This window comes from Phyllostomus discolor, chromosome 10 (genome assembly GCF_004126475.2).
Source record: "Phyllostomus discolor isolate MPI-MPIP mPhyDis1 chromosome 10, mPhyDis1.pri.v3, whole genome shotgun sequence".
Taxonomy (NCBI): Eukaryota; Metazoa; Chordata; class Mammalia; order Chiroptera; family Phyllostomidae; genus Phyllostomus; species Phyllostomus discolor.
In genome coordinates this window covers 70803650-70816262 of record NC_040912.2, presented here as the reverse complement: position 1 = coordinate 70816262, position 12613 = coordinate 70803650, and the positions used below count along the sequence as shown (strand labels likewise).

The following is a 12613-nucleotide window of genomic DNA, read 5'->3' as shown; positions in this document are numbered from 1 at the left end:
AGGATTAGGGAAATGAACACCGGGTGGGTCTCTGAACCCAGTGGGCCCATTGGGAGCTGGACGTGGTAAGGATTCCTTTTATTTATTGATTGATTTATTTAGTTGTTTTGATTCCCATATACCTTCATTCAGGGTGCTGGGCCTTTATTCCCCCACATTGATTAGTCATTTCTTTCAGGGTATTCCAGGAAAGAAAGCATGACCTTGAATGAGGAAGTTCTTTTAAACTGATGGCAGCTACTTATCAGCCAGTAGGGCTTTCTTTAGCTGAAGGCAATCTGGAGAGAGGCTCAGCTGAGAGTTGCCAGCTGCCAGCTCTATCAGCAGCTGGGAGACTGAGTGCTTTGGTTCTGCAGTGGGGGTAATCCAGATAGCACATCATAGCATTCACTATAATGAATGTCTTCTGTATTCCTAATTAAAGGAGGAAAATCCAAGTATCATTAGGACCACTGGTATAGCTCTGATATTTTGTAGCTCAAATTGAAGGCAATATTGGGCATATGTTATTGTCAATATAGGTAAGTTAAGTGGGCAATTCAGCTAAAAATATTTGGCTTCTAAAAAAGATTTTGAGTTCACTAAATTTGTCACACTTGCCAAATGCCACCTTCAGTTTACAGCATAAAGATATAAGTTGTTTCTGAATTATTGTCTGTGATAACTGTTATAAAGTTTGTACATAGGCAGTAGATTGGGTAACTGCATGGTGCATCTATTTTGGTCATCAGTAGGAGCCACATTGCTAGAACATATAGATACAGCTATCCAAATGATAATCAGCAGCTCACTGTAAATAACAACTGAAAAATTGTCAGTCATATATAGATCTATCTATGAGAATCTTGTGATTACAATCTGAGAATTTCATGAGTGTAACTCTTAGATACCTCGTGTGGGTTCTTTGCTTCATAATTGCATAGAACTCTCATTCTCTTAAGAAACAAGAGAAAAACACATAAAGTTCTTAAGAATTAAGTACATGAGTACAATGGTTCTTGTTGGGAGACAAGCCACCATAGGTCTCTTGCACTTCTGCCTATCTTAAGGGCAGAGACATCGAGTGCCTTTGTCCTGGACTACCCTTCCAAATACGTTTGTGTAGTGACTAGCGTTGAAATATAGAGAGGATTAGGAAGAGAGGGAGAACAGAAGATCCAGAGGTGGAACATAAGCATGATATCTACAGAGAGCAGTAAAAAGACCATTTGGAAAAAAGAGAGTGCAGGTAGGGAATGTGGTAGAAATATTCTGATCTGACATAATCATGACCATTATCTGGTTACTTAAAAAGCCAAAGGTGGCTCATAAAAGATAAATTGAGCATCTCCTAAGCAGTATATTTAAGCAGTTAATCCACATGTATTCACTTATGGCTGTGCAACCTTAAATAAGTAATTTAATATTTCTGAAAATCAGTTTCAATTAATTTATAAAATTAGTTGCTTTGAGGATATAAATATGTGTGCATACATATGCAATATCAAATAAAAATATCTATATGTCTCAGTGCTTATAAATAGGGAGCCCTTAATAAATAACAGGTACTGTTTTGATGACAATTACTAATACAGACCAGTGAATTTTAAACCTGAGTACACATTCGAATTATCTGGAGAGCTTGAAAAAGAGAGAGTCAAAGAGAATGACAGACAGACAAACCCACACACATACACATAAATTATGAGAATGAATGATTAGGAATAGTATCTAGGCCCCACTTCAGAGCAGTTAGATTAGATGCTCAAGTGTGAGAGCGATGCAAAAATCTCCCCAGGTGCTTCTAATGTGCCTTCGGGGTCAAGGACCATTGATGCAGACTCATGTATTAGCTATGCCAAATATATGTTAAAAAGTACAGAAGGATATTATTTTATTGTTACTGACTTTACCTTTTGACTCATTCACACTATGTTTCTCATGGTCCTCTATTGGGCAGTTGGAACAATTTACTTCTATTTGACTACTTATAAATCCTTCTACCTTAATCGCTTAACTCTTACCTGGGTGTTCTAACTCAAACACACTCATTTCCATTACTTTATTAAAATTATTGTGAATTATAGTAACATACAGATAATTTGCATGATTTTGTGCCTTCATTCTTCTGCTTGACATTACTTTGTAAGATTGAAACTGTTATTGAAACTGTAGTTCATTTATTTCCTTACATTAGATAATATTCTGGTATATGAATAAGCCATCACTTAGTTATGTTACCAATTTATTTATAGCTATTTGGTTGTCTCTAATTTGGGGCTACTGTGAACAATGACTCAAACTGCATGTTTCTCTAAGCACATAAGAGTAGAATTGCTGGGTTATGGATTATGCATATATTAAACTCTACTAGATACTGTCATTTTTTTCCAAATTAGTTGTGCCAATTTACACTTCTATCAGTGATGTTTCATTTCTTCTAGGCTCAAGTTTCATTTCTTTGTGCGGTAATTTCAAAAACAGATTGACTTTTAGAATTCTATACTGAATATTTTGTGTCTTATATAGGAACATGAATGTAAACTGACCCAGGAAATTCTAGAATTGATTGACAGAGAGGTTGACCTTATGATGAGAGGCGTCAAACAAGAAAACCTTGAGGGACTCAGAAAAAGAATTGCAACTCTGTTTTTTCATTACATCAAAACTCCTCTGTTTAATCCAGAAATTTCAAGACACCTTAAGGTACTTGATTTTTTTCCTATATTTCTTTCTCAAAATTTTAATATGTGCTATTATAAATAGAAGTATATTCAAATTTTGCTTTAACATTTCACTTGGGGTCCATGAGGAAGCCCATCTTATTGTGAAGTTTCTTTTGAGTGATTATTTTTTATGTTAATGTATTAAACTTATTTACTTAAGTTCTTCTGTGTCTGCATTTCCAACCTTAAGTTCTTTTGTAATCTCTGAACCCAGTTTCCACTTGAATAATGCTCTATGTTGAATGTATTGTGATCTCTCACACCTTCATGCTTTTGCATGTATTGGTGCTTTCCCCTGGAATGCTGTCCCCACCCTTCATCCAGCCAACTCCTGTTCATTTTCTAAGACCTGATTCACATATCCTCTCCTTCATGAGGCCTCAGAGATCCTGGATCTCTGAGATTCTACATGCTCTTGTTTGTGTCCCCTTAGAATACTTATCACATAGTTTTGATTATTACTACACAAATCCATGTAGGTATCCTGAGAGAAATTCAAATGTAACACATATTTGAATTAAACTGTCTTTTTAAACTCTACCATGTTTAGGCTTCACTAGGGGTTTTGCTCTCTGTCCTTATTGTGTTTTTTTTTAATTGTTGTTCTATTACGGTTGTCCCAATTTTCCCCCATTACTCTTTCCTGCCCTGCCCCCCACTCAATTCCCACCCTGTTGTCCACATTCATGGGTCATTTATACTGGTTCTTTAACTAGACCCTTCCCCTTCTTTCCTCCCTTGTACCCCTCCTCCCACATCTCTGGTCCCTGTCAGCTTGTTCCTTGTTTCCGTGCCTCTGGTTCTGTTTTGCTCATTTCTTTGTTTTGTTCATTAAGTTTCATTTACAGGTTATATCATAGGGTATTTGTCTCTTGCCACCTGGCTTATTTCACTTAACGTAATGCTCTCCATTTCCACACATGCTGTCACGAAAGGTAGGAGTTCTTTCTTTCTGCTGCATAGTATTCCCCTGTGTAAATGTACCACAGTGTTTGATCTACTCATTTACTTATGGGCACTTAGGCTATTTCCAGCACTGGGCTATTGTAAATAACACTGCTATGAACATAGGGGTGCATCAGTTCTTTTGAATTGGTGTTTCAGGATCTTAGGGTATAATCCCAGAAGTGGAATCACTGGGTCAAAAGGCAGGTCCATTTTTAGTTTTCTGAGGAAATTCTATACTGTTTTCCACAGTGGCTGCACCAGTCTGTATTCTCACCAACAGTGCACTAGGGTTCCCTTTTTTCTACATCCTCACAGGCACTTGTTGTTTGTTGATTTGTTAATAATGGCCATTCTGACTGGTGTGAAGTGGTATCTCATTATGGTTTTAATTTGCATCTCTCTGATGGCTAGTGACGTTGAGCATTTTTTCATGGGTCTATCAGCCCTTTGTATGTCCTACTTGGAGAAGTGCCTATTCAGGTCCTTTGCCCATTTTTTAATTGGATTGTTTTGTCTTCCTGGTGTGGAGTCGTGTGAGTTCTTTATATATTTTGGAGATCAATCCCTTGTCTGAGATATTGTTGGCAAAAGTTTCCTCATACCATTTCATTTTGATGGTGTTTTCTTTAGCCATGCAGAAGCTTTTTAATTTGATGTAGTCCCATTTGTTTACTCTTTCATTTATTTCCCTTGCCCCAGGGGTCATATTGGTGAAAATATTGCTGTGTGGGATATCTGAAAGTTTCCCGCCTATATTCTCCTCTAGGACTTTTATGGTGTCACAGCTTATGTTTAAGTCTTTTATCCATCTTGAGTTTATTCTGGTGTATGGTGTAAGTTGGTGGCCTAGTTCCTTTTTTTTTTGCATGTAGCTGTCAAGCTCTCCCAACACCATTTGTTGAAGAGGTTATTTTCACTTCATTTTATGCTTCTACCTCCTTTGTCAAGTATTAATTGACCATAAATACATGGGTTTATTTCTGGGGTCTCTATTCTGTTCCATTGGTCTATGTGTCTGTTCTAATGCCAGTACCCAACTATTTTGATTACAGTGACCTTGTAGTATAGTTTGATATCAGGTATCGTGACCCTACCTACTTTGTTCTTATTTCTCAAAATTGCTGAAGCTATTGGGGTCATTTTTAGTTCCATATAAATTTTTGAAATATTTGTTCTAAATCTGTGAAATATGTCATTGGTATTTAGGGGTTGCATTGAATCTATAGATTGCTTTGGATAGTATGGGCATTTTAATGATGTTGATTCTTCCAACCCATGAACATGGTATATACTTCTTTTTGTTTGTATCTTCCTTGATTTCTTTCATCAGTGTTCTGTGGTTTTCTGAGTGCAGGACTTTTACCTCCTTGGCTAAGTTTAGGTACTTAATTTTTCTTGTTGCTATAGTAAATGGATTTTTTTCTCCTAGTTTCTGATATTTCATTGTTGGGGTACACAAATGCCTTCAGTTTCTGAGTATTGAGTTTGTATCCTGCTGTTTTGCCAAATTCTCTTACCATGTATAACACAAACCCACGTATTTGACCCAGACTTGCAGGAAAAAAATCTTTCATTTTAATTTTTAAGTTTAATTAATTATTTATTTATTTATTTATACTTAGATACTTGTTTTCTGTATTAAAATAATTTTAGCATTTATTTTAAATATATTATGGTACAGGAAATTTTATGTAACAAATAATTATAAAAGACAAGAACAGATGCAAGGTATTTAAGATACTACCCATGTATAATGCACATCCTTATTTTTCCCTCAAAAATTTGGGCAAAAAAGTACACATTACAGGAAAATATGGTATTAGGTTGAGTAGCTTTTTGGTGGAGTCTACAGGGTTTTCTGTGTACACTAGTATGTCATCTACAAATAATGACAGTTATACTTCTTCCTTCCCAATTTGGATGCCTTTTATTGCTTTTCTTTTTCTGATCACTGTGACTACAACTTCCAATGCTGTGTTGAATAAAAGTGGTGAAAGTGGACATCCTTCTCTTGTTTCCGACCTTAGGGGGAAAACTTTTAGTTTTTGCCCATTGAATATGATGTTGCCTGCAGGTTTCTCTCATATGGCCTTTATGTTGAGGAACGCTCCCTCTATTCCCTCTTTGCTGAGTGTTTTTATCATAAATGGGTGCTGTACTTTATCAAATGCTTTTTCAGTATCTATTGATATGATCATGTGATTTTGTCTTCCATTTTGTTTACGTGGTATATTGTGTTTATTGATGTGTAAATGTTATACCATCCTTGCATCCCTGAGATGAATCCCACTTGATTATGATGTATGATCTTTTAATGTATTGCTGTCCAGTTTGTCAATATTTTGTTGAGGATTTTGACATCTATATTCATCAGTGATATTGGTCTATCATTTTTTTTCTTTGTTGTGTGTTTACCTGGTTTTGGAATTAAGATAATACTGGCCTCATAGAGTTTGGGAATCTTCCCTCTTCCTGAAATTTTTGAAATAGTTTGAAAAGGATCGCAATGAGCTCTTCTTTAAATGTTTTGTAAAATTCACCTGTGAATTTGTCCTGTCTGGGGCTTTTGTGTGCCAGGAGTTTTTTTATTATTATTTCAATTTCACTAATTATTTGTCTATTCAGGCATTCTGCTTCTTCTTGATTCAGTTTTGGAAGATTATATGTTTAGAAATTTGTCCATTTCACCTATGTTTTCAAATTTCTTAGCATGTAGTTGTTCATAGTAATTTCTTCCAAACCTTTCTATTTCTATAGTATCAGTTTAACATCTCTTTTTTCATTTCAGATTTTATTTATTTGGGTCCTCTCTCTTTTTTTCTTGATGAGTCTACTTAAAGGCTTGTCAATTTTGTTTATGTTTTCAAAGAACCAGCTCCTGTATTTATTGATCTTGTGAATTGTTCTTTTAGTCTCTATGCCATTTAATTCTGCTCTGATCTTGATTACTTCCTTCCTTCTACTAGCTCTTGGCTTTGTTTATTGTTCCTCCAGTTCCTGTAGATGTGGGTTTAGGCTGTTTATTTGAAATGTTTCTATCTTTTTTAGGTAGGCCTGTATTGCTATAAACTTCCCTCTCAGGACTGCCTTTGTTGTGTGCCATAGGTTTTGAACTGTTGTGTGTTCATTTTCATTTGTTTCCAGAAACTTTTTGATATTTTCCTTGATCTCATTGTTAACATGTTCATTGTTTAATATCATGCTCTTCAGTCTCTATGAATTTGAGTGTTTTTGAGTTTTTCCTTGAGCTTGGTTTCTAGTTTCAAGCCATTGTGATCTGAGAAGATGCTTGATAGGATTTCAATTTCCTTGATTTTGTTTAGGCTTGTTTTGTGACCTACCATGTGGTCTGTCTAATTCTGTTCCATGTGCATTTGAAAAGAATGTATGTTTTGCTTCCATGAGGTGAAACGTTCTATATATATCTGTTAAGTCTATTCAGTCTAGTGTGTCATTCATTGACAGAATATCTGTGTTGATTCTTTGCTAAGTAGATCCATCCATTGTTGACAATGGATGTTAAAATCGCCTACTGTTAATGTGTTGCTGTCAGTATCTTTTTGAAGTCCTCCAAGATTTTCTTTACATATTTTGGTACTCCTATGTTGGGTACATAAATATTTACAAGGGTATATTTTCTTGATAGTTTGTTCCCTTAAGTATTATATAGTGTCCTCCTTTGTCTCTTTGTGGCTTTGATTTTGATTTTGTCTGATATAAGTATTGCTGCCCTAGCTTTTATTTTCATGTCTGTTTCCTTGAAATATTTTTTCCATCCCTTCACTTTCAGTCTGTGTAGATCTTTTGTCCTGAGGTGAGTCTCTTGTAGGCAGCATATATGGGGGTCATGTTTTCTTATCCATTCAGCTGTCCTGTGTCTTTTGATTGGAGTATTTAATACATTTACATTTAAGGTTATTATTGATAGGTAGTTATTCATTGCCATTTTCCCCTTTGTACTTGTGTTCCTCTCTCTGTCACTCTCTCTCTCTTCATCTTCTTAAAGCAGTGCCTTTAGCATCCCTTACAGTGCTGGTTTGGTAGACATGTGTTCTTTTAGCCTTCTGTTGTCTGGGAAACTCCTCATTTCCCCTTGATTTCTAATGGGAGTCTTGCTACGTAGAGTAGTCTTGTTCACAGGCCTTTGCTTTTCATAAGTTGGAATATTTCTTGCCATTCCTTTCTGGCTTGTAGTGTTTCTGTTATCAGCTGATAGCCTTATCGTGGCTCCCTTGTATGTTACTAACTGTTTCTCTCCTGGCGCCTTTAATATTCTTTCTCTGTCTTTAAATTCTGCCATTTATATTATTATATGTCTTGGAGTGGGCCTCTTTGAAATCATATTGTTTGGGATTCTCTGTGTTTCCTGGACTTGCATGACTTTTTCTCTCATCAAGTTAGGGAAATTTTCTGTCATTGCTTTTTTAAGCAGGTTTTCTACCCCTCAATCCTCTTCTCCTCCTGGTATTCCTATGATGTTGATATTATTATGTTTCCTGTTGTTCTGTAGCTCCTTTAAACCCTTGTTCATTCTGTTGCTCTGTCTGGGAATTTTCTTTTATCTTGTCCTCCAACTTGCTGAGTTGATCCTTTGCTTCATCTAGCCTGCTTTTAATTCCTTCCTCTGTGTTCTTCAACACAGAAATTGTATTCTTCATTTCCTCCTGGTTCTTATTGATAGTTTCTGTGCCCTTTTTCATGCTCATGTAGTTTGCAGTGAGTTCCTCATAGCTTCTCTGTAGTTCTTTGTGGTTCTTGCTGAGCTCATTGAGCTTCCTTTTAAACATTATTTTGAACTGAGTGTCTGATAGTTTACTTTCCTCTATTTCATTTAGCAGTCTTTCTGTGGATTCCTCCTTTCCTTTTGACTGAGGGTTGTTTCTTTGTCTCCCCATTTTAGCTATTCTTCTTGTTTGTTTTTGTTTCTTAGATTTATCTGTGTTGATTCCCTGTCTTCATGGTGTGATCTTCTATGGTAGGAGACCTGTTGGATTCAGTGATGTAGTTTCCTTGATCTCGTGAACTTGATGCCATCTGAATGCCCTTTATGCTGATAATGTTGGCTCTCTGGTTGTAATTGGGTGTTGATTGTTGTTGGATCATTCTTTGGTGGGTCCTTCCCTCTGGCTGGCTGACTCTCATTCCGCGCATCACATCTTTGTATGCCTTTGTGCAGGTGCACTCTTTTTTCTTTCTGGATCTGCCTCTGGTAATGTCAGTTGGTGTCCCAGGCTGGCCTTAGGTAGGCTGTTGGAGACTACCACAGATCCAGAGTTGTGGCTGCCTCCTTCAGTTGTTAATCTAGTCCACTCTGTTGCCTTATTGGTTTTTTAATGTGCAAAACTGTTTAAAATACTTTTAGTAAAGTATGGATGGGGTACTTATTAAGAATTTATAAATAGTATTTTATTCCAATAATTATTTTTAAGAGTTATAATTTACTTAAGCTGGCTAAATATCTTTTTTTTGGCAAACAAAATTATTAATATTTAATCAAACTTTCATAAAATAAATGTTGTTTACAAAATAAACATTGTTTACTGTTTATATTTATATTTTTAATTACTTTTGTTTTTAAAGTATTTTTTATTGATTATGCTATTACAGTTTTTGCAATTTTTCCCCTTTTATCCCCCCTCCATGACAGTTCCCCCAACCCTCCAGCATCACCCCTCTTCAGTTCATGTCCATGGCTTGTACATATAAGTTCTTTGAGCTCTCTGTTTCCTATACCATTTTTTATCTCTCCCCATCTATTCAATGCCTACTAATTATGCTTCTTCTTCCCTGTACCTTTCCCCCTCTATTCCTTCCTTCCCCCTCCCCACTGAAATTCCTCTGTGTGATATCCATTTCTCTGATTCTGTTCCTGTTCTGATTGTTTGCTTAGTTTTTGTTTTCATTGGTTTTTTTTCCCTTTTAGGCTCATTTGTTGATAGTTGTGAGTTTGTTGTCATTTTACTGTTCATATTTTTGGTTTTCTTCAATTTCTTAGATAAGTCCCTTTATCTAAGAGCCCTTTCATATAATAATGGCTTGGTGATGATGAACTCCTTTAACTTGACCTTATCTGGGAAGCACTTTATCTGTCCTTCCATTCTAAATAAAAGCTTTGCTGGATAGAGTAATCTTGGATGTAGGTCCTTGCCTTTCATGATTTCAAATACTTCTTTCAAGCCCCTTCTTGCCTGCAAGATTTCTTTTGACAAATCAGCTGATAGCCTTCTGGGAACTCCTTTGTAGATAACTCTCTCCTTTCCTCTTGCTTCTTTTAGGATTCTCTCTGTATATTTAATCTTGGGTAACGTAATGATGATGTGCCTTGGTGTGTTCCTCTTTGGGTCCAACTTCTTTGGGACTCTCTGGGTTTCTTGGAATTCCTGGAAGTCTATTTCCTTTGCCAGATTGGGGAAGATTTCCTTCATTATTTGTTCAAATAAGTTTTCAATTTCTTGCTGTTGTTCTTCTGGCACCCCTATAATTTGGATATTGGAAAGTTTTACATTATCCCAGAAGTTTGAAAGACTCTCTTCACTTTTTTTGAATTCTTGTTTCTTCATTTTGTTCCAGATGGATGTTTATTTTTTCTTTTTTGTTCCAAATCATTGCTTTGACTCCTGGTTTCCTTCCTGTTACTGTTGGTTACCTGAATATTTTCCTTTATTTCACCTTGGGTATCCTTTGTTTTTGTTTTTTTTTTATTTTTTGACCAAGCTCAAGCAGTTCTGTGAGCATTTTGATTACCAGGGCTTTAAATTATCCATCAGATAGACTGGTTATCTCCTCATCACTTAGTTCTCTTTCTGAAGTTTTGCTCTATTCTTTCATTTGGGCTATATTTCTTTGTCTCAGTGCACCTGAAAAGTTGTGAGGTCATGGGACCTGAGGTAGTTACCTGGGCAGGGCAACCCTCCTTGCTGTGCTCTGGCACTGCCTGTGGGGGAGGGGCCAGAGAGGAAACAGTGCAGCCCACCTGCTCTCATCTCTCGCACACTTCTCAAGGAACTCTCGTGTGAGACTGGGAGTTTCTCCCACTGTGGCAACTGCCATAGTCCACGGTCAGCTCTTGAGTCTCAGTTTTTGCCCTCAGCCAGCTCCGCCCTCCCAGTCCACTACCTGCTGCAGTTTTTCTGAGTCTGCCTACCCAGTTCACCGCTTTACAGGTCTGATTGATTTTTTTCTTTAATTCCTTCATTGTCAGAGTTCCATGTAGTTTGATTTTCTGGTGCTTTTGGTTGTTTATTGATTTTAGATTGGTTGTTATCCTCCTTTGGTTATACGAGGAAATGAAGGGTTTCTATGTACACCTCCATCTTGGCTGGAACTGTGTATTTTTATTTTTAAATGAAGTTTTAAAATTTAATTGTATTGCAAGAGAATACTAAGATATAACAAAAGTACCAGAGAAAAGTTTCCTATTTTGTATTGTGTCAAATGGATTCGAGATTTTTGGGGATCATCACTTTGTAAGTTATATGATGTATAATCACTGGAGTGTATGCCTGAAACTAATATAATAATGTATGCTAACTGTAATTGAAAAGTAAAAATGATTAAAACCTGGTTCTGGAAATAAAACAGTTTTACTGAGATATAATTTACATGTCATACAATTTGCCTATTTAAGGGGTATAGTTCAATGGGTTTTAGGATAGCCACAGATATATGCAACTGTCACCATAGCAAATTTTAGAACATTCTGACCACCTCCAGAAACAGTTTCTTTCTATTACTCATGTACTCTCCCATCCTCCAGCTCCCCCACCCCACCACTATGCTCCATTCCTAAGCAAACACTGCTCTACTTAGTGTCTCTAATAGTTACTCATTCTGGACTTAAATATCAATACAATCATGTAGTATGAAAAATAAAATAAAGAAAAAAGTAAAGTTAGCATATTATTTGTTGGCATTTGGGTCAGTATTTCATTTGTCCAGGCTGTCCTCTAGTGCTTTTGTATAGACTTACTCAGTTTTTATATGTTTGCAGTAATATAATACAATTTTATATCTTACATATTCACATAATACTATATCATTTTATTCATTTTGTAAGTTACCTTTGGTAAAATTCCCTCCTTTTGGTGACTTTTGACCAATTCAGAGAGTCATGTAACCAACAGCACTATCAAGATTTTAAAAGTCTTATTATCTGCCCTGGCTGGCATAGCTCAGTGGATTGAGTGTGGGCTGTGAACCAGGCATCGCAGGTTCGATTCCCAGTCAGGGCACATGCCTAGGTTGCAGGCCATAGCCCCCAGCAACTGCACATTGATGTTTCTCTCTCTCTCTTTTTCCCTCCCTTCCCTCTCTAAAAAAATAAATAAATAAAGTCTTTTAAAAAAGATTTTATTTATTAAAAAAGTCTTATTATCCTCCCAAACACTCTCATACTGACCCTCTAGCCAACCCTTTCCTTAGGCTCCCTAACCTTCAGTAAGTACTGACCTGCATTTCTTTTTATAGGTAAAACTATGACAACCCAGAATGTCATATAAATGGAATCATAATATATGTAGTCTTTTAAAAAAGATTTTATTTTTTTAGAGAGAGGGGTAGGGAGGGAGAAAAATACAGATATGAGAGAGAAACATCGATCATTTGCCTCTTGTATGCACCCTGACTGGGAACTGAACCTGCAGCTCAAGCATGTGCCCTGACAAGGAATTGAACTGGCAATTTTGCTTTGCAGAACAGTGCCCAACCAACTGAGCCACACTGGTCAGGGTATATTTATTCTTCTGAAACTGGCTTCCTTCATTTAGCATATTGCATTTGAGGTTCACCTATGTTTCTGAATGGATTAGTAGTTTGTGCTTTTATTGTCCAGATGTACAGAGTTTATCCATTCACAGTTGTAGAACACTAAGTTGTTCAGAATTTGGGGGTTTTGTGAATAAAGTCACTACAAGCACTTGATTATGAGTTTTTGTGTAAATTGATTGTTACAGGTTAAATAC

General features: G+C 36.4%; 1 protein-coding gene across 3 annotated transcripts in view; it reads left to right on the top strand.

The window, feature by feature from the left end:
- Positions 1–12613, top strand: part of IQUB (IQ motif and ubiquitin domain containing) — an 85983-nt gene that overhangs the window by 62480 nt on the left and 10890 nt on the right. For all 3 annotated transcript variants that reach the window (XM_036010860.1, XM_028525821.2, XM_036010859.1), the window contains one exon: positions 2509–2685. In XM_036010860.1, the coding sequence (XP_035866753.1) occupies positions 2509–2685 (177 nt within the window). The remainder of the gene's footprint in view (positions 1–2508; positions 2686–12613) is intronic.